Below are 24,399 nucleotides of genomic sequence, written 5' to 3'. Positions count from 1 at the left end.
TTGTTTGCACATGCTAGATAGATATAAACATAGATATACACATGCAGCAGTATGGGAACGTGGGTGGAAAGTGGACCAGTCCTCCACCGAGGATGCTTAGCCTTGCTGCTGGCTATATCGCCCAATTAAATGAAAATAAATCTCTATTTTAAGTCCATTACTGGAAACACAGATAGAAACATACAGAATGTTATCTGCATGCAGAAGTTGTTTATCAGCGGGGAATCAGTAGCTCTGCATTAGTGTTTGGTGGGGCAATGAGGAATAGCATTAGAGGATAAAGACAGGGATGGTCACTTCCATGGAAGGCACTTTGGATGGATAGAGTGTTCCTGTGGGTATAATAAAGTTTCTAATAAAAATATATATATTAAATGAATACTATTAGATTGTAAATGTGTGCCAGAATAAAAGTGGCAAACAATGGGACTGAAATATGTAGTAACAGTAAGGAAGACTTTAAGGGAGCGTCGTACATTTTGGGACATACATTTGTTCGTTGGCTTGCCGAGAATTAGACGAGAAGATTGATACCACGCTTATGTCTGTATGTTAAATATGAACCAGGAGATGGTTAGTGCAGCTTAGCATAAATAAGACTGGACGCAAGAGGGAAACAGCTTGCCTGGCTTTGGCCAAAGGTAAATTGTCCATCTCTAAAAACTTCTAAAGCTCACTAATTCATATGTTATAGTTTATTTGTAAAAATAACAAGGTTAGCATAGCTTAGCAAAAACAAGACTGGACACAAGGGGAAACAGCCAGCCTAGCTGTGTCCACAGGTAACATGTCCAATTACAAACACTTCTAAAGAGCACTAATTAACACATTATAGCTTATTTGTTTAATTTATACAAAAATTAAAGTGTCAAAATGACAAGTTGTGGTTTTTACCTTGGAAGCATTTAACCATAAATCTGCGACATGTCATTTTTACGCTTCCATTTTTGCACAGATTAAACAAAAAAGAGATTAATATGCTTTGTACATTAGGTATATGTTGATTTTTTTAACCTTTGGTCGGAGCCAGACTCACAGTTTCCCTCCACTTCCAGTCTTTATGCTAAGCTAAGCTAACTATCACCTAGCTGTGGCTGCACGTTCGCAAGCCACAGCTTTTCTTCTTCTTGTTCGTCGTTTCTTTTTCCCAAGCATTAGAATAGTATCGATCTTCTTGTCTAGCTATTGGCAAGAGAAAGCGAACAAGCATATTTGCTCAAATGTCGAACTGTTTCTTTGAGAGAAGGCATGGAGGGGCGTTGGTTTGGCCATTTTAAACAGCAGACAAAAAGATAGAAAGAAAGATATTTGTTACATGCTGTCAGAGTTGTATTTCTGGTTTGTATTGCCAACCAGGATACTACACTGTTACAGAAAGCACAGATGAGCATAATAGAGTATTCAGTTATTGACTTTCTAGAACAAAGACTGACCCAATGCCACCTGAACAGTAGATTCAAACACTGAGTTATTGCCATGTATTATTATATCTAAGTCTGCTGTTAACTGCATATATAGACATTTACCAACTGCAACAAAGCCGGATGATACTTAGTCCTGTGTTTCAACAGATGCTGTTACATGTAATAAATATGGTTACCAAGGAAACACTGAATAAAACATATATAAATCCAGAGTGTCTAACACCACACTGAGGCGAGTTAAGGTTTTATACTGGATGGTTTCACTTGATGCTTCTAGCTTTCCTGAAGCATGTCACAGACGGAGGCGTTATAGGATAGAGGATACGGTGCAGAGGAGCACTACCGAGTTGGGTAAACAGGGTTTGCTACATCTACGGCACAGTTCACAACAGTAAGTCATGGTGGTTTTTTCAGCAGCGCACCACACGAACGCGACGACAGTCAAATGTAGACTTAGTCACTGTGATGTTGAGCTGAAAAGAAACTGCTGATGTGTGGGGCTGTCAGTCTGTCATGTGGAGGACTCGTCCTCAAACTCACTCTGACGCCATTTTCTCTATGTGGTCGCTCAGCAACTTGTACTGTTCTGCAAAGAGGTAAAACACACAAATATTTCTTTTAAAGCTGCACTTTGTGACATGTTTAAAAAATGATGTCTTAACAGCCTAAACCCGCAATGTCCTGTTTATGTGAACAGTGACAGCACTCTGTGCAGAGAAAGCTGCACACACAAACATTACATTTTTCCCTCTCTGGTCACTTTGTTTGAAATTGAAACCAGTAAGGATAGTTTAAATGAGAATTCTCTGTGGGATCTTATAGGATTTGTGGGTATTATAGTTAAATATATTCATACTTAACCTCTTCCGTTCTTTGAAATTTAAATGTTCACTTGAAAGAAGTGACTGCCTGCAGGTGGCGTTCAAATTGCAATAGCAATTACTTACTTTGCCAGTAGGCTGTTGACTTTGAAACGTCTGGTGCTATTGCATTGCTTTGCTTTGCTGTAGATGGTGCAGGTTAGCATGTATTAAATTGGTCTGACGATGACAGATCAGCTCCAACTTGAGGAGACTCTATGGCTGCTGGCAAAGAAGTATTTTTGCTGAAGAATGCAAGAACCAGGACAGAGTTAAGACATTCTTTCTTTCATGCTTTACCTTCATTTAGGTTCCCAATGACAGCCTGCTTCTTCAGGAAATCATTGCAGAGTTTCTTACTGAGCCCAAATGCCAGCATGTTGTGAGTGAATGTCCTGAAATAACACAAACAACCAAATTCATCTCCAAAGGAAATGATTACAAACACAAAACATACATTTTCTAGTAAGTTTTTTTTCCAAAAAATGGTCAAAACATTTTATATTTAATATACAATACATTTGTATTTTATGTTTATGTTGTGTATTATGTATTGTGTTTCTCTATCTATTTAGTTAACATGTATCTTTATAAAGAAAGGTATAATATTTGTATTATATGGCTTCTAAAGCAATTTTGAAATCTCCTGAAGGCAACATGCTTTTCTTACTCTTTTTTAATGAATTGTACTTTTGTCTTGTCTTTTTAATCTGTTTTAGTTTTGAACTCTAACTTTTAATAAACTTTTTATTTTTATTCTCTTTTATTTTTATTTATTTATTTATTATTTTTTCTTATTTATTTTACCCTTAATTATTTATTTTATTTCAATAATTTTCAACATTTTTATAATACTTATTTTCTCTTGCATGCATTGGTCTCAGTTTTTTCTTTTTTTCTTTCTTCTTTATAATTTTTTGCGTTGTTTTTGTTCCATCATCATTTTTATTCCTTTTCTTTGTGTTGTCCTTGGTCTACACTTGTTCTGTCTTATTATCAGATTGTCAATCAATTGTGAAGCACTTTGAACTACATTAACCTGTATGAAGTGCCATATCAATAACATTTGATGGATTTAATTGATTGATTGATTGATTGCTGCTCTCCCTGAAACAACCAGCAGGACTACAGGTACTGATGCGTTCCTGAATCAGGATAAGCACATGTCATCATAGAGCCTGTCAGCCTGTTGATGAACATGATGTATAAATATGAGTGTTTTCCATTTTTACTAACATTCTGACCTGATGAAGATCTGAGTAGGATCAAAACATTGTCCAGATTAAACTTTGTTGCTTTCTAATAGCCTTATTCTTATGTGGTGTGCGTAGTTATTCTCCTTTAAGCAATAACCTGTTTGGCCACCAGGAGGCCTCCAAAAGCAACGTGCATTTGGTGTTTTAAGCTTCAAATCAAAGGCTCTATGTTCCTCCTTTTCTTGTTTTAAGTACATAGAGAACACTGTGGCAGCTTCCTCACCCCAGTTGGCCGAAGGCGATGTTCTCATCGATTTTGGAGCTGTCATCCCTCTCCTCCTGGGTCATATGACACCACTTCTCCCTGCAGCATAGAGACACAGAGTCAGGCCTTAATTCCAAAGTCTCCATTTGACCTTGGGCTTCTCTACAGAAACAGGCCAGGGGTGGGTGTCAAAAAAAAAAAATCACCTGTCAATGTCCGGCTGACTTGTTTGTACTGCTATTCAATCAAAAAACTGCTTCAAAATGTTGCATCTTTAACTTGTCGGTAATTTTCGGGCCTTTTGAGGTTAAACTCTGTGTAGCATTAGCAAAAACATCATGTGCTTTGAAACAGATGCATGACATCCATCCCTGGGACTGCTGCACAGAGAAAGACTTCTTTACTACAACTTGAAACACATAAAACAATGACATTGTAGGACAAGAGACACACTGACCAGCCATCAGCAAATGAAAAAAAAAAACAATAACAAATGATTCATTCACAAAGAATCATCATTGTTAACAAGCAGATGAGGAGCATTGATTTGAGTGTTATTGTGAAATAAGAACAACCGCATTAAGTAACCTGGAAAAAATGTTCCCATGCCCAAATTGACCAAAAAGACTGAAATCATGATGCTGGAATCTGAAAAGTTTAAAGAAAACATACAGATTTACATAAAAGTCTGATTTATTGGACGCTGGTTGTTGCTACTCGTGCCACTAAATGCTGTATGTTTGTTTCTGCACGCCAGTGACAAGTGCTATGGCAACACAGTCACCAAACACATGAAATCTCATAGACAGTAAAAGCCTTTATGACTTGTTTATTTCATATAGTGACCCTTCTTTGAAGCTCTACCACGTGTCTGACTGTCCCAATCAGCAGACAGAAATCCTCTCACTGATCACTGTGATGAAATCTTGCAGTACTTCTTTCTAACCCTAACCCTTTTCCACTTTCTTTTTCTCTGCTAGAGAGCTTCTCAGAAAGGCCTTCAACAGCAACTATAGAGGCATTGTGAATGTAAAAAGGGGCTTGTTTGAAATTAAAGCTGCAGCAATCAATAATTTTATATTAACTGTGGGTCAAAAGGCTCACGGGTAATGTGAAATGAGTCCTTCATAGTGATGAACCTACAGAGAATTATCATCTTGTCAGCTCTAAAGAGTATTCTATCCATCTAGCTTCAGTTCTAGCATCAGCACACAGCTGTTTTTAGCAAGAAGTCTCTGATAAACCTGCTGTCCACTACTTACCAGCACTCAACAACAGACAGACAAAGTTAGCAACTAGCTGGTGAACATTTAGCAACTAAAGAGCAAAAATATTGTTCTCTGGAGTTGGTCGAGACCAAAACAGAGCTAAAAAAGGAGGGTGAATATTGAAATTATATTCATCAAGCGAACACAAACACGACTCCAAATGAATCTTCACTCTGTGTTTGCTGGATGCATGTTCATCATAGCAACATGACCGGATCTGAGGGCCCCTCAGCAGAAAAGGGCCCTCAGTGATGAGAGAAAAGTGGTTGATTGTATTAAAAATGAATATAATGAATAGTTTAGGCTCTACAATATTGCTGAAACATTTAGGCTGTTGTGAATCCTCTCTACATGACATCACATGACCTATAGTATATCTGGTTAAAAAAAAACCCCACCAAAACCAAAACCATGTTTTAAGGTGGATTCTTATATTTTTGGCATTTACAGGATTGCATATCCCTGCAATCAGCCTGCAGTGGAAACACAGAAGTGTGCAAAGGCAATGAACAGAGAGAGCAAAGGGAACATGCAGATGGAGACATGCAAGGAGATTAATGGTGTGAACATGCAGTGATCTGTGAAGAGGCAGAGAAACACCTTCAGACTGCAGTGGATCTGCCGCCTCTAGATATAAATATCATCCCAGACGTTATGCAAGGTCTCTTAGCACATTCAGGATATTAACTGTGGGTGTGATGATTGTACTCGTCGAGGGTGAGCACGACAACCATTTCAACAGCGGCATGGAAGCATACTTTGGTGACTCACACCACATATTCGACAACGACGACAACATGCCAACAGAAGCCAAAAAATCCTGAATGTCATACAGAAATATAATTATATAGTACGAAAAACAGTCAGGAAATCATATAAGGTTAAAACAAGGGAAGACTATTAAAAAACCCTGTAGTGATTGAGCAGATTTTGTCTCTCAGTCTCACCCTAGATTACAGTCAGCCATTCTGGGGGTGTACCATTAGAGACTCTATGCTATCACTGTTCACTGAAGCGCATCTGACAAACTGCATATAAGACCCTGGGTGACTCCCAGACCTTGAGCCTCAACCTTTCACCACAGGGCTTTAAACACCGAGCTGCTCTCACATTAACCCCCCCGCATTCTCAGAGAGGTTCAGTCGTCCATCACATCTCTCGTTATCTCTGACGCGTTTCACTACTGTTCAAGGCAATTATGTTTTTACTTTTTCAGTCTCAAACCCGTCAGAGCTAAGAGCTGATGAACAGAGTGTGTCTTTGGGTCTTACTGGTTGTCTTCCTGTCAGCTGTGGAGTCTGGAATGTGGCACTGAATAACTACGGACTTCATTATAATCAATTAATACATTGATATATTAATATAAGTTACATATACACTACATATTAATTAATTAAATGTGCCTTTAAATGATACATTAATAAACCCAAAGTACATATAATATAAAAATACATGACATATGCTGATTAATACTTCTATTTCTTTCTTTCTTTCTTTCTTTCTTTCTTTCTTTCTTTCTTTCTTTCTTTCTTTATGCATGAATGATATAATTTTAAAATGCACTTGCTACATTAACTTAAAATGTTACTTTGATATTTGATCAACACTTTCTATTTCATTCCTTTAAAGGTCCCCCGTGAAGTTTTCTCATAATAATTACAATCTATATTCGGTTTTAGTGTTTATTGAGGCCTAAAAAACACGTTATATGTATTTCCTTCCTCACAAAACCTTTACAAAGCTGATTTTTTATGAATATTTTGACACGTCCACTATTTACGTCCATGTTTGCTAGCTAGGTGTCTTCTTCTCCGCTGCCTTTGTTGGTGCATTGTTACAGTTCTTACTAACACCACCAACTCTAAATCAGTGGATTAATGTGAAACTATCTGAAGGATTATGTATATAACATAGAAAACATTGCTCCATAGCACTGCTAATGGTCAGAAACTCTACAGGATCCTTTAAGTTGTCAGAGGAGCAGTAGACTCCTGCTAATAAGTAGCAGCTAGCAAGTCAGTTGTTTTAACCTTTGCTAGCAATTTTCCAAAAATCACAATTGATTCATTTATTATACAACTCACAGTAATTATTCTGGTGACACACTTCAGGCTAACATGGCTCTGAACGGTTTCATTTTTTATTTTAAGTAGAGGTGTTGTCTCTGCTGTGTCCCCTCTACCTCTTCAATATGCTAATGGGCTAGCAGTTAACTGCTTGTGGGTGATACTAAGGCTTCATTTTAATGGTGTAAATGTCATGGGGGAGTGAGTCATATCAAAAAGTAAGCCTGTTCTTCTTCATGCTAGAGCTGTGTGACTGTGACTGAAACTGACTTTTAAACACAAACCACAAACCATCACTGTCTTGATAGCCTGGTGGTTTGTTAGCTACCCCACAAAGTCAAAGAGCAACTATTCATAGCAGCTTTAAATGCAGGCTATGACCCAAAAAAGTGAAAAATACTCCAATGTGTCACAAAACACATTCTACCTTTTCCTTTCAGCTAAAAGAATCGTACAAATCTGTTTAGCTGTTGGGCAGATTCAAGTTCGGCCTTTATTCCAAAACAGCTGCAGCGCTGAACCTCCATGATGGCACTAGATGTTGTTTCTACAAGATTTGTCAAACGATAGCAAAGCCTCTGCCCTTCATCTCCTCTCCACCCTTTTCTCTTAGTTTAACCAGTCTGTTGGGTTTTTTTTTTTTTTAGGGCAGCTGACAAATAGAAGGACAGACCTCTCATCTTTCTCTTCATCCTGTGTTCCCCTGCTCGGCAGCAAGGCACAAGGAGACAAAGGGTTAAAGTCAACATGTAGAAAGAGGGAAAACAACAACAGCTTATTTCATGACAAGAAGAAGAGAAGAGAAGAGAAGAGAAGGTTTGGTGCATCAGGAAGTTATCAGCAGTGGTGGTTTAGGCTGAAGCATACAGTTCTTTGCTAAAGCCAGCAAAGCATCGTTAAAGTATCTCCAAGTTTTATTGACATTTCATTGGACAGACAGTGATGCAAAAACACACACAGAGTATTAAATCATGCTAAATGTTTTCCTCTACAGCATTAAATCAAATTGTAATATACACATAAACAGTCATCCATTCATTAATTTATCCACCTATAGTCATATCACTTCACCCATCCACCCAGACTCACCTTGTGGTTGGTGACCTCTTCTTCCTCTCACAATGGACGGCATCAAAGAATGCAGCATTCCAAAATCTTAGTGTATGCCTGACAGAGAGAAAAGATGACATGTTGGAGGTTTACTGCCTGACCTACTTCACTAAACCACTGGAAATTTAACTGTAAAGGCAGTTGTTCCATAACATGTTGGTCAATGGTGGATCTGTTGTATGTGACCAGCAGCTTCTTTAACTTACCAGATGGGTTGTTGCTTCAGGTGGGTGTACAGGTACACCTTTTCCCCTTTCTTTTCCTCTGGAGACTCAGACACTAGGGAGGACATTTAATTCATTTCTACATCACATTTTATAAAAAAAAGAACAGAGCAATGAAGTAGGACAAAAGAAATAGCTTTTTTATATACCAAATGAACTGTAATATTTGCAGCATATGTAGGTTTTGATGCACTATACCTGGTGATTTGGGCTTTGTCTCAACTGGACTTTCTTCATCCCTTCAGAGGAGGATGTAGAATGGCAGGAGAGGAAACAGTTAAATGAGAAAATGACGTATTAATATGTTGATGAAAATGACTGGAAGAAGATGCATTTGCTCACTCTGTCTTTGTAGCCATTGAGCTCCTCAGCTTGCTCTCTAGGCCTCCAAAGAAGCCTTTGACGTCAGTCTTGGATGTGTTTTTAAGGAGGCGTTCAGCAGCGTCCTTCTTCCCAGAAAACCAGAAGTTGGCCTTGTTCAGGTATGAGTCCAGAGCAACTGGAGGACCACCACGATCCAGCAGCTCAGAGGGAGACGGCTGAGACTTTCCTGAATGCGATGAACAGTTCAGAATGATGAGAACTGTTTATTGTCATGGCAACACTTTAAAATTGATTAGTATATTTTAAAGCCCTACAAGGGAAATGTTGCTGTTGAAACAAAGCTGTCTTCTGTTCTTTGTGGTACTTTTTGCGGTATACTTGGTCTTAGGCATCACAGATTGATCAGAATGATAAGCAGTGTACCACTTACAGGATTTCTGCTTACTGGATTTATATTTGCCAAACAGCTACCTGTGGTTTAGTGTTAAAGGCAACGTGAACATCACACTGAGACACCATGTGGCATTTAGAAACATTAGTGCAGCGCCTGTTCAAAATAAGTCTGTTCAGAACAGGCCAATTGCTTGGTACTTGGCTTCTATGATACACAGATGATATCAATAATAAGTACTCTAACAGTAAATACGTGTTTGCTTCTCATTTCAAGTAAAATAAGGGCTGCATTTAAAAATTGCCACGTCTCAGAACATATGAGACAAACAATATTAAACATGGTGTGTTCAAACTGCACCAAATTCGACACTGCACTTCCTTTGATCCCCAGCCATACACCTACCAAGTGTGGAGTTGACTGGATGAACATTTCTTGACATACATGAAGGATATACATATATACATACAGAGATTCCTTCCATTAGTAGATGGGTGAAAAACAGGCCCGAAACAATAATTATTCCATCAGTTTAGGATGGACTAATAGTGTTCACAGACTGTAAACATCTACAGTGGCTCTTACGTTGAAGCAGGTATTTGCTTTGCAGTAGCAATTTCATGATTGTGCAAAGTTGCCACAAATGCACTTTTTATTCATGTATATACATGTTAAAAAAAACATTGCGGACCTGACTGCAGGTGGACTGATGTGATGTACTGCACCGTGATGGTATACTAATCACTCAAAGCTTCCTGTTTGCGTAAGCAGAAACACTACCATCATGCAAAACCACAAAGTCATGTCTGTGTGTCGTTGTTGCAAGAGAAACCACAGGGACTGAATCAGCACTGAAAAGTGTCTTTCACCTACAGCTGTTTTTGTTTTTTTGCTGTATTATTATTTGACAGCATGTTATTTTGCATGTTTTATTTGCAATTAATTTGAAACTCTGAAAAACATGTCGTACATTAAGGATGTGTAAGGAGATGAAATAAAACCTTACCAATGTAATAATATGTGAAGCACATAGTCATGAGGTTTTTGGCTGGGCTGTAGTCATCCATCTGGTAACATCTGTATAAAAAAAAAATCCAACACACATCATTGCTTTAGAGATCAACCTGCCAAAAAAAACCTGGTAAAATTCATGAAATATACTGCAGCTCTTTGCATTCAAATAAAAACAAAAAAATGGTCTCCAATGAATTCATTTTAATTTTAATTTTTAACCAAAAATGAATCTTCTCCATCATACATTGATTACTTCCATAAGTATTTTAAAATGAATTGTAACTGAGCTTTACTCTGAATACAGTAGATTCTGACATCTGACAGTCTATTGCATAATCTAGACATGCATATAAAATCAAATATGAATATCAACAACAGTGACAATAAATAAATCAGGCACAGATTGACTCACTCGAACAGCACGACTGCAAAAGACTGCACCAGTCTGTAGAAGGTAGCCTCACACACACATTTAGAGTGGCAGCGCTGTGAATGCAGTAGGATAGAGAGTTATCAGCTAGTTCATTGAAGAATGCAAAGTACAACAATATAGACACAAAATCAAAACATTTCACTATTATCAGTTAATAAATAAAATGATCTAAGAATCTACAAGAACTTTAGGTTTGATTTCCTGCATTCATGTTGGTATTATTTTTTTTTATAGTAGAGTGGTTGCTCTAATTTCATGTATCTGCCATGAAGTATAAAATAATAAATAATAATCAAAAGTTTGAAATTATTTGAAATTATTTTGAAATTCTACTTAATTCTACTAAGTAATCCCACAATACTGAATATCTGGTAACTGGTAGCCACTTTCAATCTGACTTACTGAAAACAGCCACTGACATTGTATACTACTGTATTGCATCATTCATTCATCATTTCCCCACATTCACCTGTGCGCTGACATATTTGGCGAACCACTCCCTGCCTTTGCCGTTCTCTCCGCTGCAAAGCTCTCCAAAACGAGCCTTCTCTTCCTGGTCAAAGTCATCCCTGTGAAAACACGGTGCAAAAAAATTCATTAGCGCCTTCATATACAGAACCTGTGAAAAGACACGCCTCTTCACAGCTGGTGTTTGTGTATCTAGAAATATAACGGATTGATAATAAAACTGCAGCATCTGACAGAAAAGAGAGTATTTCTGAAGACTGTAACACTACAGACCTGTTGGAAGAATTTAATAGATAGAAAAAATATAAAAATAAGCAAACTGCCAAATAAATTCTATATTGTGAGCAATGTTTACATAACAGTAACATTACAGCTCAGCGGTGGCACATATTGGTACGCTAACAGGCAATCCAGAGAACTTTAAAGGCCAAATGTTGAATGGTTCCTCTACAGAGGGATGCATAAAGGGCAGCAGGTTCTAAAGAAGCATTCTTATAAGCGGTTATGACACAACAGCTGAGGTCACAGTGTTAATCTGGTATCAGTAGGCCGCTGACAAAGGAGCTCAGTGGCCTACAGCTAACAGATTCATTGATAGCAAAACATGAATTACCTTCAGGCAAAAATGTTCTTAGTGGTTTGAGAAATGCCTGTGAAATCAAAAAATAAGGGCACCTACAAGACACCCTGACATTTAGGAGTGCCCTTTTAGCATTTCATCCTGTTCACATTGGATTTCTTGTCAGATACCCAATGCGTCAGTAGAACTACTGTCCCCCACGGGGTTCTGCTGGTGAGTCATGGGAGTTACAGACAGGGTGAGTGTTTCTAGCCTCTCTGGGTGACAAAATAAAACTAAAAAGTGTTGATCTGAACATGACTGAACACGCCGCCGGAAGGAGAGGAAACGCTTTGCACCACACAGCAAGAAAATATGCTGAGAAATACAAATCACTGCGCCAACCAAAAGTAAAAACATGTCACAGGAAATGAAAAGGAATAACTGGTGAAAGATGAAAGAGCATGAGAGGTGATCGTTGACTGTGAGGCTTATCAAGTAATAGGAAAATTGAATGTTAAAGGTGTTAAAACACCGAAGCGCTATTGTGTGCTAGCGAGCCACCATCGAGGCTGTTGATGCCAGAGGGTTCGACGAACAGTCGGAGGGTCACAGAGCTGAGCCTGGGGGGGGGGGGGGGGGGCAGAGGGGATCTTCATGTTGTTTCATACACCTACTGTAGAATTTACAAGTGCATTTATTTTGAAAAATGCAGATTACACATAAAATAGGGGGAAAAAATAGAAATAAAAAATAAAAAGGGCCAAAGAATCCCTTTATGTGATGATTGCTTACATGCTTATGGTTTATTACCCTATCAACACCCTATATCTTCACACACACACACACACAAAATAAAAATGATAAAACACAAATGCGAGAAAAACACACGTCTTCCTTACTTTCCATGGAACACTTTCTCCACATAAGCCTTCATGAACTGCCTCCTCTCCACCGCCTCAGCATCGGCGTCCTCTCCGCTGTGAGCCGATGAGGAAGATGACCGTCTCAGGTCCCACTGAGAGGCCGGGTCCATGTCGTTCTCGCTGTCCGCCGACTCTGTGGCATCGCTCTCGTTTTCTCCCTCCTCTTGGTGATGGTGGTGGTGGTGGTGGTGGTGGTGGTGTGAGCTGGACTTGGTGGGCGCCATGGGCTCGGGCAGTAGAGGCTGCTGCTGCTGCTGGACTCCTACAGAGGACGCCGGGTCTTGGGAGAAAATGTCTGTATGACCCCGGTGTTGACCTCCATCGTCACTGTGAGCTGCGGCGTCTGAGGGAAGGTCCAAGTCTATGAGGTTGTCCACTGCTACGCCCTCCATGTTGGGAATGAACTCCTTCCTTTTAGCTCTCCGACAGCGTTTTCAGAATTTGGTGCTCGGCGGGAACATGAGGGTGGTCTCGGAGGTGGGTGCTCGTTGGAGGTTTCGGCTGAGGTTGCTGTTGTTACTGGGTTTGGATTTTGCAGACCCTCCCACCCTCTGAGGGTGCTGACATCAAGTGAACTCACAAACCCAATGCATCTGTGAACAAAAGGGAGAAAATAAGCATTGTTATCATCAAATGGAAGCAGGAAGTCATCCATGAACATGAATGTCTGGGAGATGAATCAAGTCAATGGACCTTTTTCACAACAGAACAGTGGAACAGAGCCATCATTAATGTTATTAGTTAGAACTGTGCTATTTCCACAGTCTGATAATCAGACTGAATAGACCCTATTCACAGCACACATTTTGATATGTCACAGTAGGAAAAGCATAGGTGTTACTAATAACATTAATCATGGCTGCATTCCTTTTTAGATAAGCCAGTTCTAGGGTTCTATTATAGTGCTCACTGACAGGGCTTATTGAAAATCCTACTAGAACTGAGTCATCATTAAAGGACAGGTTCCTGCATTTTCAAGTGTGTGTTAAAGCAGCAGTCAGGTGTCCATGTGAACAGTGAAATCATTCCTCCTGTTCATACTGACTATTAAAAGATCTCAGTAATTGCTTGGTCTAGTTCTATGATCTATGTCTTTCCACACCAAACAAAGAAATCTATTCATTTAAGACTTATTAATCCCGTATGTTGATTCACAATAACTACCGCTGCATCAATCTCATTTATGCTTGTTGACATTTTATCACAACATCAGCCCTATTTGAGAAGCTGAAAAACTGGAAATCCAGGTGGAAATTCAGATGGTACTTTTCCTGCTATGAAAAAGTGATACTGTCTGCTTTGAAACAAGCGTATAATACATTATACACTGGCTCGGTAACAACTTACAATCCAACAACTAGTAACAAATGTTGGAGCTGAGGTGCCCAGATAGCTTACAGGTTGAGATGCTCGCAATGGGCTACTTTGTGTCCAGCTGTCTGTATTAAAAGGCACAACAATGACCAAATATACAAAGTTAAAGTGAAAAAGTGTGTGGAAAAAGTTGACAAAGAGACATGAGAAATATGGGCACATAAAGGCATTTTTGCCAACATAAAAATGTATATCTCTATATTTAAACAAATATCAGTGGTCCCAATATTGGAAGGGTAATTCCTTGTTCAAAGACGTTCTATTTGAGCAGAACAAGTTTTTTGCTTTACAGTAAAGAGCCTGACATGAAAAAATGCTTCCTGATGGGACACTCTTTTGTTTCCTTATGAGAAAGAGATTTTAAGCAGCTTCGATCATATCTGACATTACTGGGATTATATCAGGTTGCAGTTCACCAACAAAAAGAAAAAAAAAGAGATAAAGCATTTTAAGAGGAACTGAACACACCCCAAAATTTCATTACAACAAATCAGGAGAATCAGCAGCTTCTCAGTTAGTGAGAACAGGATGTTGAACTACTACATTGTGATTTGCAACAGGGACATTTTGGGCATAAATATCTTTCCCAGTGCTTCAAACCTGAAAGTTGTTCCTTTTGCTTGTATTTAGAAAATCTCAAAAGACTGCCAAACATAATGACAGACAGTCTAACTACTTCCTTTTTTTATTCATGAGTGAGCATCCATAGCCTGCACATAAAAAGGAAGTCGAACTCATTGATTGAAAACCACAAAAGACATTAACTCAATATTCATATCTGATCTGTGCAAAAACAATTCACCACAATCTGAAACTGTGTGCAGCACTTTTGTACATCTATTGTGTAACTCAAACACTGGTGTGATTGGAAGTTAATGACTGAATCATAGCACAGTATCGTTCTGCTGACTCCCACACACGGCTTCCCACGGACCCTTCACCTCCCTCGCCTTCTTCACTCTCTGAGGAGGAAAACAAGCAACAGCTGCCCGTCCTTCACTCCGTCCTTCGGCTAATCTGCTTTAGCTCCTCTATCACAGAGCACCGTTCGCTCTCCTGACTGAACACACACAGTTACTAACATTGTTAGGCCACACACACACACACACAAACACACACACACACACACACACAGGCCAGACCATGAGCCCTTGGGCCTGTTTTGGCTGGAGCTCTGAAGATGCGTTGGTTATATAATGCAGTATTCTGTGAGTAAGACCCAGAGTGACACATTTCAAATGCAGACACACACACACACAGCACGAGGACAGCGACAAACAAAAATATGGTCACATCGGAACACAAGCAGTCGAAGTCAAAGCAGAACTTCCAGCTTCTGTTCCAGAACACAAATAACTACAGATTCTACCTTGGAACATAACCTCTCTGAACAGTATGTCTTATTGTTCACTTCAAATGTTTAAACAAGGACTGTGATCATAAAAAAAAATCTAATATTATTATTTATTCAATGTTCTTTTTTCCCCCATTAAACTGTAGACCATCATAAGTTAAATGTGACGTCTCGACGGATTTACAAAACGATGAGCAAGATGAGGAGTCCGAGTAATGCTGTGTTCCATTTACCTAAAGTTGGAAGTCGGATCTGGGATTGACGTCACATCCAGGTTTAGAAGTCAGAAAACCAGTTCTAGCCAGGTTAGCCATTGTTAGCAATACCAATTGATAAAAACACATTTTTCTGTATATTGCGCATACAAACATCGTAGCAACATGTCCACAGATAGAAGTTGGACAGAGCCGTGTCTACGACTGATTTAATGAGACAAAACTGCTTACAAACAGGATGTTACTACAACTTTCACACTGTTGATACACGGGGCAGCCATCTTGGATTTTGAGGTCGAGGCCGGTGAGGTTTGTCCGACCTTCTGAGACCGAAATCCGACTTCAGCGAGCATTCCAGTTGAAATTTCCAACTGGGAACTTGGAAATTCAGACTTTCGAGTACAAATGGAGCTAGCTGCGTGGATTAGCTCACACATGTCTGTTATAACAGCAGGACAGAGAGGACTGAACACTGTAGACCTATTTACACAGCAGAGATTACAGCTGAAAAACTGGGAAATTGGGAGTGTTGGTGAATTTTATGTATATGGACGAAATCAACATGATGACATGAGTAACCATGCTGCTTCGCTGGAAAACACTAATCCGATTTTTTGTTGCATGGTCACAAAATAATCATATTTAAATTTAGTTAAAGTTAAAACTGAAGATATGCTGAATTAGAGATTGCATTTAGACCATTGAGAAATGGAACAGAGGCTAGCCTGGATGTGATGACTCTAATAATAAATAGTAGTAATAATAGTACAATAACTGCTGCAACTGCTGTTGTGAATGACATGGTTAACTTCCTTGATTAAAAAAAATATTGTGCTGCTTAGGCCTGGGCAACATATCAATACTATATCGATAAGGTGATTAGGGATGGGCATGATTAATTTATGATGGATAATGGAAGGTTAAGAATTTTGTCTATCACGTGAACATTTTATCGATCAAACACTGGTATCAAATAGATAGCAATGCAATGAATTTCACTATGTGGCAGCAATGAGACATCTTACCAACGGGGGGGAAAAAATGACAGATAAAACAGCTCAGCTACCCACGAGCTGCCGTAGATATCAAACATAAACATGAAGAGGTCAAGGCGAAGTTTGACGTGGGACCTTTTCAAACTAAAAACTGACAGAGTTCATTGTAAACCCTGCACCTTGGCCAGGCTACCCAGGCTAGCACGACAATGCCTCTGCATCCTGGCTACTTCAGTCCCCTCAGAGCGGCTGTTTTCAGCTGCTGGACTGACTGTCACCAGGCTGCGCTCACTGATCCCTGAGCATGCTAACATGCTAACATGCTAATCTTCCTCAACAAGAATCAGTAGGCTGGAGTTACTTTACTTTGTTAGCAGTGGACGGTCACCACTGTAGCCTTTAGGTGAGTCACTATTGTTGTTTTATGAGGATCTAGTTAAATAAGTATAAATGTGAAGTAACACTATCTCTGTCTAAGATGATTGTTGTTGGACCATAAGTTATTGGAATAAAGATTTCATTGAGGAGAAACACACTGTATTTTGTATATTCATGGCATTTTTAAGATTAAAAAAAAAAAGATTAATCAATAATTGATAGTTAATTTTCCTGATGATAGATCAAGGAAATGCATTCAAATGCCCATCCCTAATCGTGATATGAGACTAGATATCATCTTAGATATTGTAATATCATGATATTGCATGAGTGTTGTCTTTTCCTGTTTTTAAAGGCTGCTTTACAGTAAAGTCATTATTTTCTGAACTTACCAGACTGTTGTAGCTGTTCCATTATTTGCCTTTAACCCAACTAGTCATCATATTCACATTATTAATGATTATTTATGTAAATATTTTGTGAAAGTACCAATAGTCATCCCTGCCATATTGATATCAAGGTATTTGATCACAAATCGTCAGCACCTTGGAGAGTGCTGCTGCAGACAGTCCTAACAACTGTATGAGGGGTTAACATGATTAAAACTGTTTTTGAACAATATTTAACACATATTTTTGAGAGGAAAGACGCTCCGCTTCCACTTAGTGATTTTATCAACAAGAAAAGCATCTGAACATCTGTGGTTCAAACATCTGTATTAATCTGTTAATGAATGTGGGTGATTCTTACAGTGACTGTTATCCACAGCTGGTTATAATGTAGGACTGATGTGTTGATAAGTCTGCTGCACAGAGCACAGTGCCATTACACACAGCCACTCACTGTTAATTAAATCAGCTGATGACACCAGGCTGCTACAGTATAACCACACACACCTCTACACTCATCAGACTGCTACAGTATAACCACACACACCTCTACACTCATCAGACTGCTACAGTATAACCACACACACCTCTACACTCATCAGACTGGTTGGTTATATCTCCATATTCTTCCTTTTTATGAATTAAATGTGAGGTTAGCAGCTCATCAGCCAACTTTCTTTTCAGCAAAAGTAACTCATATTTTATTATTGAAACACATTGCTTGACAAATGCGCCGTTATAATAGCAATCCGCCGAAGTGACAGCGCTCCTGGATATTAAAGGGAATGGGAGATGACACTCTGACTGGTTAACCGCGTGTTACGCCCAAAACACGCTTATGATTAATGAGGGGACTTAAGTCCAACCCTTTTGGACCATGTGACTGGTGCATTGACCAGTTTACCGCCGTTAAAATGGCAAAAGTGATTTGGACACGCCTCATGATTCACGCCGTGCACTATAGATCGTTAAAATGGGGCCCCACATCTTTCTGGTAGAAGTCAGACTGTTGCTGCTAATGATTTCAAATGACAACTGTAATGTCTGTTTTTATGCTGATGATACCATTGTGTGCGTCACTGGCTCAACTGCCTCCTGTAGTTTATCGTCTGCTTTTGATGACCTCCAGGCCTCTTTTAATTCATTTAAATCTTGTTCTAACTCCAAATAAGACAAAATGTGTGCATTTCACAAGAGCACAACGATGTAATTTTCCTACTCTAACCATGATCTCAATGGAAATCTTACGAATAAAAAAATACCATGTTGATATACTGTTGTGTGATGTCTGTTTTGTGTAACTGAATTGTATTGTTATGATGTTATGTTGTATTTAATTGGATCTCATGCCTCTCTTGTAGAAGAGATGTTAATCTCAACGAGACTTCCTGAATAAATAAACATTGAAAAAGTTTTTCATGTTCGAGAGGCAAAGTGAGAGCTTGCCGGAAAACTGTAACACACTTCTACAGGCTTACCGCCGATGCTGGAGGTGTAAAATGTTGCCTGCCGCGTCTTTTTTTCCCCTCACAGTTCTTATCTGCAGGCCTGAGCTGACCAGAGCAGCAGAGCCCCTCAGTCAGTCCTGATTCCCTGCTGAGGATGGATGGCAGCAGTACAATCACCTGCCGGCCAGTGACGCCATTTGGCCTGATTAATGTGTCCTGTCCTCCTGTCCTGCCACTGCCACAGAAAACACACACACACACTCACACACAAACAGAAAAACACTAGGAGAGTCAGTATATCAGCGTTCCTTCACTCAAAACGCAAAGGCTGCAGTATTTCTGCTTCCATGAGCAGGAAGGGGAGCCCACCATCAAATACACACACACACACAAACATTCAGTGAAAACCTTCCTACACACACACACACACACACACACAATCCCTCCTGGTAACATACGCAGAGGGAGGGGCTTCTCTCATCATTAGAAGATAGTGAAAAGCCTGAGTGATCTCAGCTTGTTACTATCAGCCGCCCAGCACAACAGCTCACCACAGGACTCATCGTGCACTCCTTCCCTCATATTCACTGTGTGCTGAACTTGGCATGATTCACACAAGGAAGCCAGCGCCGTTATGCAACGTGGGGCCCCGAGCCTCTCCCACTGTCAGGAAATATTATTCAGCACACTGGTCCGCAAAAACATCAGTTGAGCAAGATAGGAGCGAGGCCCCAGATACTACTCCTAACACTGGGTGTGTTGCACAGTTCATCTATCTCTGTCAGCTCGGCTTTATGAGCAATATGCAGCAAATGCAAAGCAATAAATCAGCTTTTCTTCTGTGTCAAATATATTATTATAGAACATCAATTCAGTGTGTGGGCAAGGTGCTTTCAAAGTCCCCTTCTCAGACCACTAGTCCATTACCCAAAGCACCCCACTCACCCTCCCCCAGCATTCCTCAACACAGCTCGGCCTGATGGAGGTAGGAACCGATACCCAACTTGGGACTTCCCCCGACCCGCAATACTTTGGCTCCTCTGTGTAATTTGAGAGGATTTGTTGTTCAGTGTCCTCATTATTGTGTTTATGGGGACTTCTCAATAACCAAAACAAAAACTGTGAGTATGTTCTTTGTCTTGCCCGCTTTTTGATATATGTAGATAAACACATACAATACAGCTTCCTCATTCCTCCTGACCTCCTAAACCAGTGGAGGCAGAAGTATTCACACCCTTTCATAAGCCTTTAATTGTACAGTTTTCACCTTTACTTCCCATTCTGACAGCTATTATTTGTCATTTGAAGATCATTTCATACCACTGATATAATGATAATATAATAGCATAATAATGCAAGGGGGATGGGGGGTGGGATTTGAGAGTGGGCACTATGCTTCTGCAAAAATACAGACTGCCATTATGGTTGTGGACAGAATTATTTACCTTTAATTCTTCTGCAGTCTCCACTCAGGACGTACACAGTGAGGAATGGAGGACACTACTTGCTGACTGATGTTGATAATTAGGTTATTGTATGGTAAGTCGATAATATAATTATAGTGACAGGAACTTCATTGTCAACTAAATCTATTTAAGTATAACAATTAAATACAATTTTAAACAGAATTTTAATGTAATAGCTGGTTGAAGTGGAGCTAACATCAGCAACTATGTAATCCTGGATAGTTGTTTTTTTTATGATAATGGATCATATTTTATAATTTCACTCCTGCACTGACATCATTACAACAAAATGAGACAGGTCCAAAGACACGACTGCTCATGCAATCAGACACTTAAGACAACAGTTATCTGAACTAGAGCTGCAAGTCGATCAAGAGAAAATGAATCAATTATTTTAATCGCTGATTAATGGTTTAAGGTACTTTTCAAGCAAACATTTGGTGGTTATAGGTTCTCAAATGTGAGAATTTGCAACTTTTCTTGCTCTTAAATGATAGTAAACTGAACTTTTTTGGCTTTTGAACTGTTGGTCTGACTAATAAAAGATATTTGAAGATGCGACTTTGTGCTCCAGGATACTGGAATCAGCATTATCTGATGTTTTATAGATTATAATACCATTTAGAGATGAATTGAGAAAATCAACATGTCAATCTGAACCACTTCACAAGGTAAAAAGTGAGTGAAAAGTACAGCAGATGTTAGTGATGAGTGTTGATAACAGACAGTTCAGGTTATTATTTTACAATTCACCTTTTGTTTGCTCTTCTAAATAGTGGATATTTGTCTGTCTAACCCGGGGGCTCGTCTCCAACCTGTCAGATCATCTGACTGCTTGAGGCTATTCATGTCAGATTGGCTAAACAAGTGGTGTCCTCCATTCCTCCCTGTGTACATACCTAGAATTAAAGGTAAATAACTCCCTTACCATAATGGCAGTCTGTATTTTTACAGAAGTGTAGCGCCCACTCTCCAATCCCAAATGCATTATTATGCTATTATATTATCATTATATCAGTGGTATAAAATGATCTTCAAATGACAATAATATCGTTTATCGCGATTATTTTAATTCTGAGACAATATATCGTCCAACAAAAGTAGTTATTGTGATAGGTCTAAACTCAGCAGTTAATAACAGTAGATATTTGAGTCTCCAAACTGGTAATGGGTCATCACACTGATGAGATGATAGGAGGGGAAAGAGTCACACAATGAAAAACAGTACTTTAAATGTTCTAGGTGGAGGAATGAATGGAGGTCTTAGATGAACTTGGAGGAGCTTTGGTATTATAGAGCCAAATAGAAGACATGTTGCATGTCACCTGATTACAGTTGTTAGCAGAGACTTTTATCAACCTCTTCTCTCTGACAAGAAAAGCACTGCTGCTGTCTGGCATATCTGTGTATACGGACAGCTGTATTAAAGTCAGATTTTCACAATACATTTTGAAACACCAGCACATGGACGAGTGATCATTGATTTACTGTCACTATGTCGCTATCAAACCCCCTCATAAAATTGTAATTGTGTCACGGGGGAATAATAAACATCTTCATAATTGCACATGTAGAGCCAGAATGTGATGGGTGAACTGCACTACCTCATATCACTGACTATAATAGATGTGTGACAAGCAGAAGTGGCTGATGGCAGACGGATTGAGTGTGGCTGAGTTTGGCCGGCCCAACAGCTACAAGGACTGCTCTTACAGATGTAATCTGTTCACCACAGGCTACATTCACAACAGAACAACATGAAATCTGCTTTCAGAGGACAAGCTGGACTCTCAGAAAGAAATACAGCAACACTATTATTATTCATTATGGGGCGGCCGTGGCTCAGGAGGTAGAGCAGTCGTCCACCAATTGGAAGATTGGCGGTTTGATTCCCAGCTCTTCCAGTCCATATGTTGATGTGTCCTTGGGCAAGTGCTATATAAGTACAGTCCATTTACCATTTACCATTATCTTTATAATCAAACAGAAAAAACATGTTGGAAAAAAAGTTTGAATATGTTTTAATATTAAGTATGTAGAGTGGGAGCAGCAGGAGTTAGATCTTACTGCACTTCCTACTGAACCCACTCAACACCGAACAGAGGTCACACAGAGATCACACAAAGATCAAAGAGGGTTCAATACTAATATCATTACCTCCTCTTCACTTAGCATATCAAATCACTTTGATTATTTCCAGAAAAGTCCCTCTTACTTTTAGCAGCTAAGCGAGGGTGAAATGAGTGATGGATGCTATAAAGTCAGAGAGGAAGTTCCCTTCCATGTGCGCTCCAAGATAACACCAAACACAGCCTTTGTGTCAATCACAAAGTACTGGAGCTCCAGTAATAAGTAAGCAGGTCTTTCCTTAAATGGCAAACAGGCATTAAAGATCAGTAGGCTACTGTAATTGATCAATGTGAGTGATTCAAAATTGTTGTATGGTGATTTTTGATTAATCTAGAATGTATGACTGTATCAAATGTTTTTTTAAGAACATATTTGACATAGATCTTTGACCTGTGCAGGGTTCACCATCTATAGTTATGATATACTGCATTTATCTAGATTTATGTATTATGTACCATCTGCTTGTGGAACTTCTTTTTCTATCACGTGTAAGAAAGAACGTCACGCCAGACTCCCTTTAAAAATCATCTAATTTGATGTTGCACTGATTATTAGCAACTGTGCATAACCGATAAACCACAACACAACCGCTGTGGCCAAACAAGAGGGTCTAGTCTCCAATGCGGCATATCTATCAGCACCAAAAAACCGCATGTTGTTATTAATGTTCGACACAACTCGCCACAGTCGACCACAATTCAGGGCCGATTTTGGTAGAAGACGCTTGCTGAACTTCAGTGTAAACCAATTACAAAAGTTGAAATTTCCTGCTAATACAACTCGCTTAATGGATGACACACCTGCCGAAAAATAAATGTCTCTCTAGACAATTAAGATAAAAGCGTTGAGCCCCATATTGATTGCTAAATATCTGTCAATAAGTAAGATGAGCTTAAATCGCCAAATGATTGATTAAAGTTTGGCTTACGTCGCTTTCCATAGGAGGCAGCCAAAATCTGCTGCGGATGAATTAAAATATGAAAGTGAAACAAACAGGTGCTCGGACTCACACAGTACAGACCACAGCTTATTATTTTACACACAAATGCTGACCTATGAGTGAGTTCAAGTTGCTGGACTGGGCTCACTTGACAGCTCAGATAGGAAGCAGCACTGAATAAACACCGAAAGGCTGACGTTTCCTGTCCTGTGTGCATGGGCACGATCACAACGGGACTATGGAGCCATTTTCATGCAAACAGGGATACCTCACATCAGTCGGATAAGTTTGCAGGCAAAGTGAAGCCTATAAATATTAAAACAATTCAAATTAAGCTATTGATACTGTTTCCAAAAACCAAAACATCACGACAAGAGGCGAGTTAACCCTCCGCTTAACCCTGGAACCATTCAAACAAACATACATGCTTCACAACAATGGCGTTTAGAAGTCATAAAAGAAGAAGAAGCCTAACTGTGTAAACACATATTTATAAGCTGACAACGGAAGTAACAGCTGTACTTACGTGAAGGGTCCGGTGCTGCTGCTCACTGCTGATGCGTCGTAGCTTTTTGGTCGAGACTGTAGCTCTGATGATGCACGAGTGCGCACGCGCAAACGGAGGCGAGCGCCGCGAAGGGGGGAACCCAATGACGTCGGCTAACGGCACAGCCAATGAGCGTGGCGGAGCGAGCGCAGCGGCGTGTCAAGTCAGAATATAAGAATGATGATAAACATGAAGAAGAAACACTGATGGAGGATGATATTATTGTGAGGGAAAGGAAACTCGTGCTTTTTTATTAATGTCCTCCACACACACACACACACACACACACACACACACACACACACACACACACACACACACACACACACACACACACACACACACACACACACACACGCTGGAAAATTACATTCCATAAACGAAACGTTGGCAAATTAACGTAACGCGATGCTTGTTCATCTTCTATTCAAACATGTTGAATAAGACAATCATATTTTTTAAACACTATGGTCTCAGTGTGAAACTCAATACTGCTCAGTGTTGCTTAATCAATCTTTTTTTTTTTTTTAAATGTCGGAAATGTACGTACCACTCGTCTACGTCACATTAACTAAATGAGGGGCAAACCCAGATTTACACAATGTTCAGAATAAAGATATTCCTTGCCACATGAT

At 39.5% G+C, this 24,399-nt stretch overlaps 1 protein-coding gene across 3 annotated transcripts; it reads right to left on the bottom strand.

Moving 5' to 3' along the window:
- Positions 1–744: 744 nt before the first annotated feature.
- Positions 745–23,847, bottom strand: kiaa0513 (KIAA0513 ortholog). Of its 3 annotated transcripts, none has more exons than XM_062420620.1 (12): positions 23,744–23,847; positions 12,505–13,121; positions 11,045–11,144; positions 10,555–10,628; positions 10,135–10,205; positions 8,756–8,963; positions 8,612–8,652; positions 8,396–8,468; positions 8,169–8,246; positions 3,764–3,844; positions 2,585–2,679; positions 745–2,010 (listed from the first exon to the last, which is right to left on the bottom strand). In XM_062420620.1, the coding sequence occupies exons 2-12, from the start codon at positions 12,918–12,920 to the stop codon at positions 1,961–1,963; spliced, it is 1,287 nt and encodes a 428-aa protein (XP_062276604.1). In that variant the 5' UTR covers positions 12,921–13,121; positions 23,744–23,847; the 3' UTR covers positions 745–1,960. The 3 variants fall into 3 exon arrangements, with proteins under 3 accessions (XP_062276604.1, XP_062276603.1, XP_062276605.1); XM_062420619.1 differs by lacking the exon at positions 23,744–23,847 and adding an exon at positions 18,712–18,853; XM_062420621.1 differs by lacking the exon at positions 23,744–23,847 and adding an exon at positions 18,712–18,853 and having other exon boundaries at positions 10,561–10,628.
- Between the last annotated feature and the right edge of the window lie 552 nt (positions 23,848–24,399).

Source organism: Scomber scombrus, chromosome 6, assembly GCF_963691925.1.
Source record: "Scomber scombrus chromosome 6, fScoSco1.1, whole genome shotgun sequence".
NCBI classification, from domain to species: domain Eukaryota; kingdom Metazoa; phylum Chordata; class Actinopteri; order Scombriformes; family Scombridae; genus Scomber; species Scomber scombrus.
Note: the sequence above shows the minus strand (reverse complement) of the source record. Positions and strands in the feature narration are given on the sequence as shown.

Bases quoted from the DNA above. Each gene is read 5' to 3' on its own strand.
- kiaa0513 (XM_062420620.1), bottom strand. From the start codon at position 12,920: ATGGAGGGCGTAGCAGTGGACAACCTCATAGACTTGGACCTTCCCTCA. The intron at 8,469-8,611 runs GTATAGTGCATC...TGTCCTCCCTAG, and splicing joins GACAAAGCCCAAATCACCAG to TGTCTGAGTCTCCAGAGGAA. The intron at 3,845-8,168 runs GTGAGTCTGGGT...TCTATGCTGCAG, and splicing joins AAGAGGTCACCAACCACAAG to GGAGAAGTGGTGTCATATGA.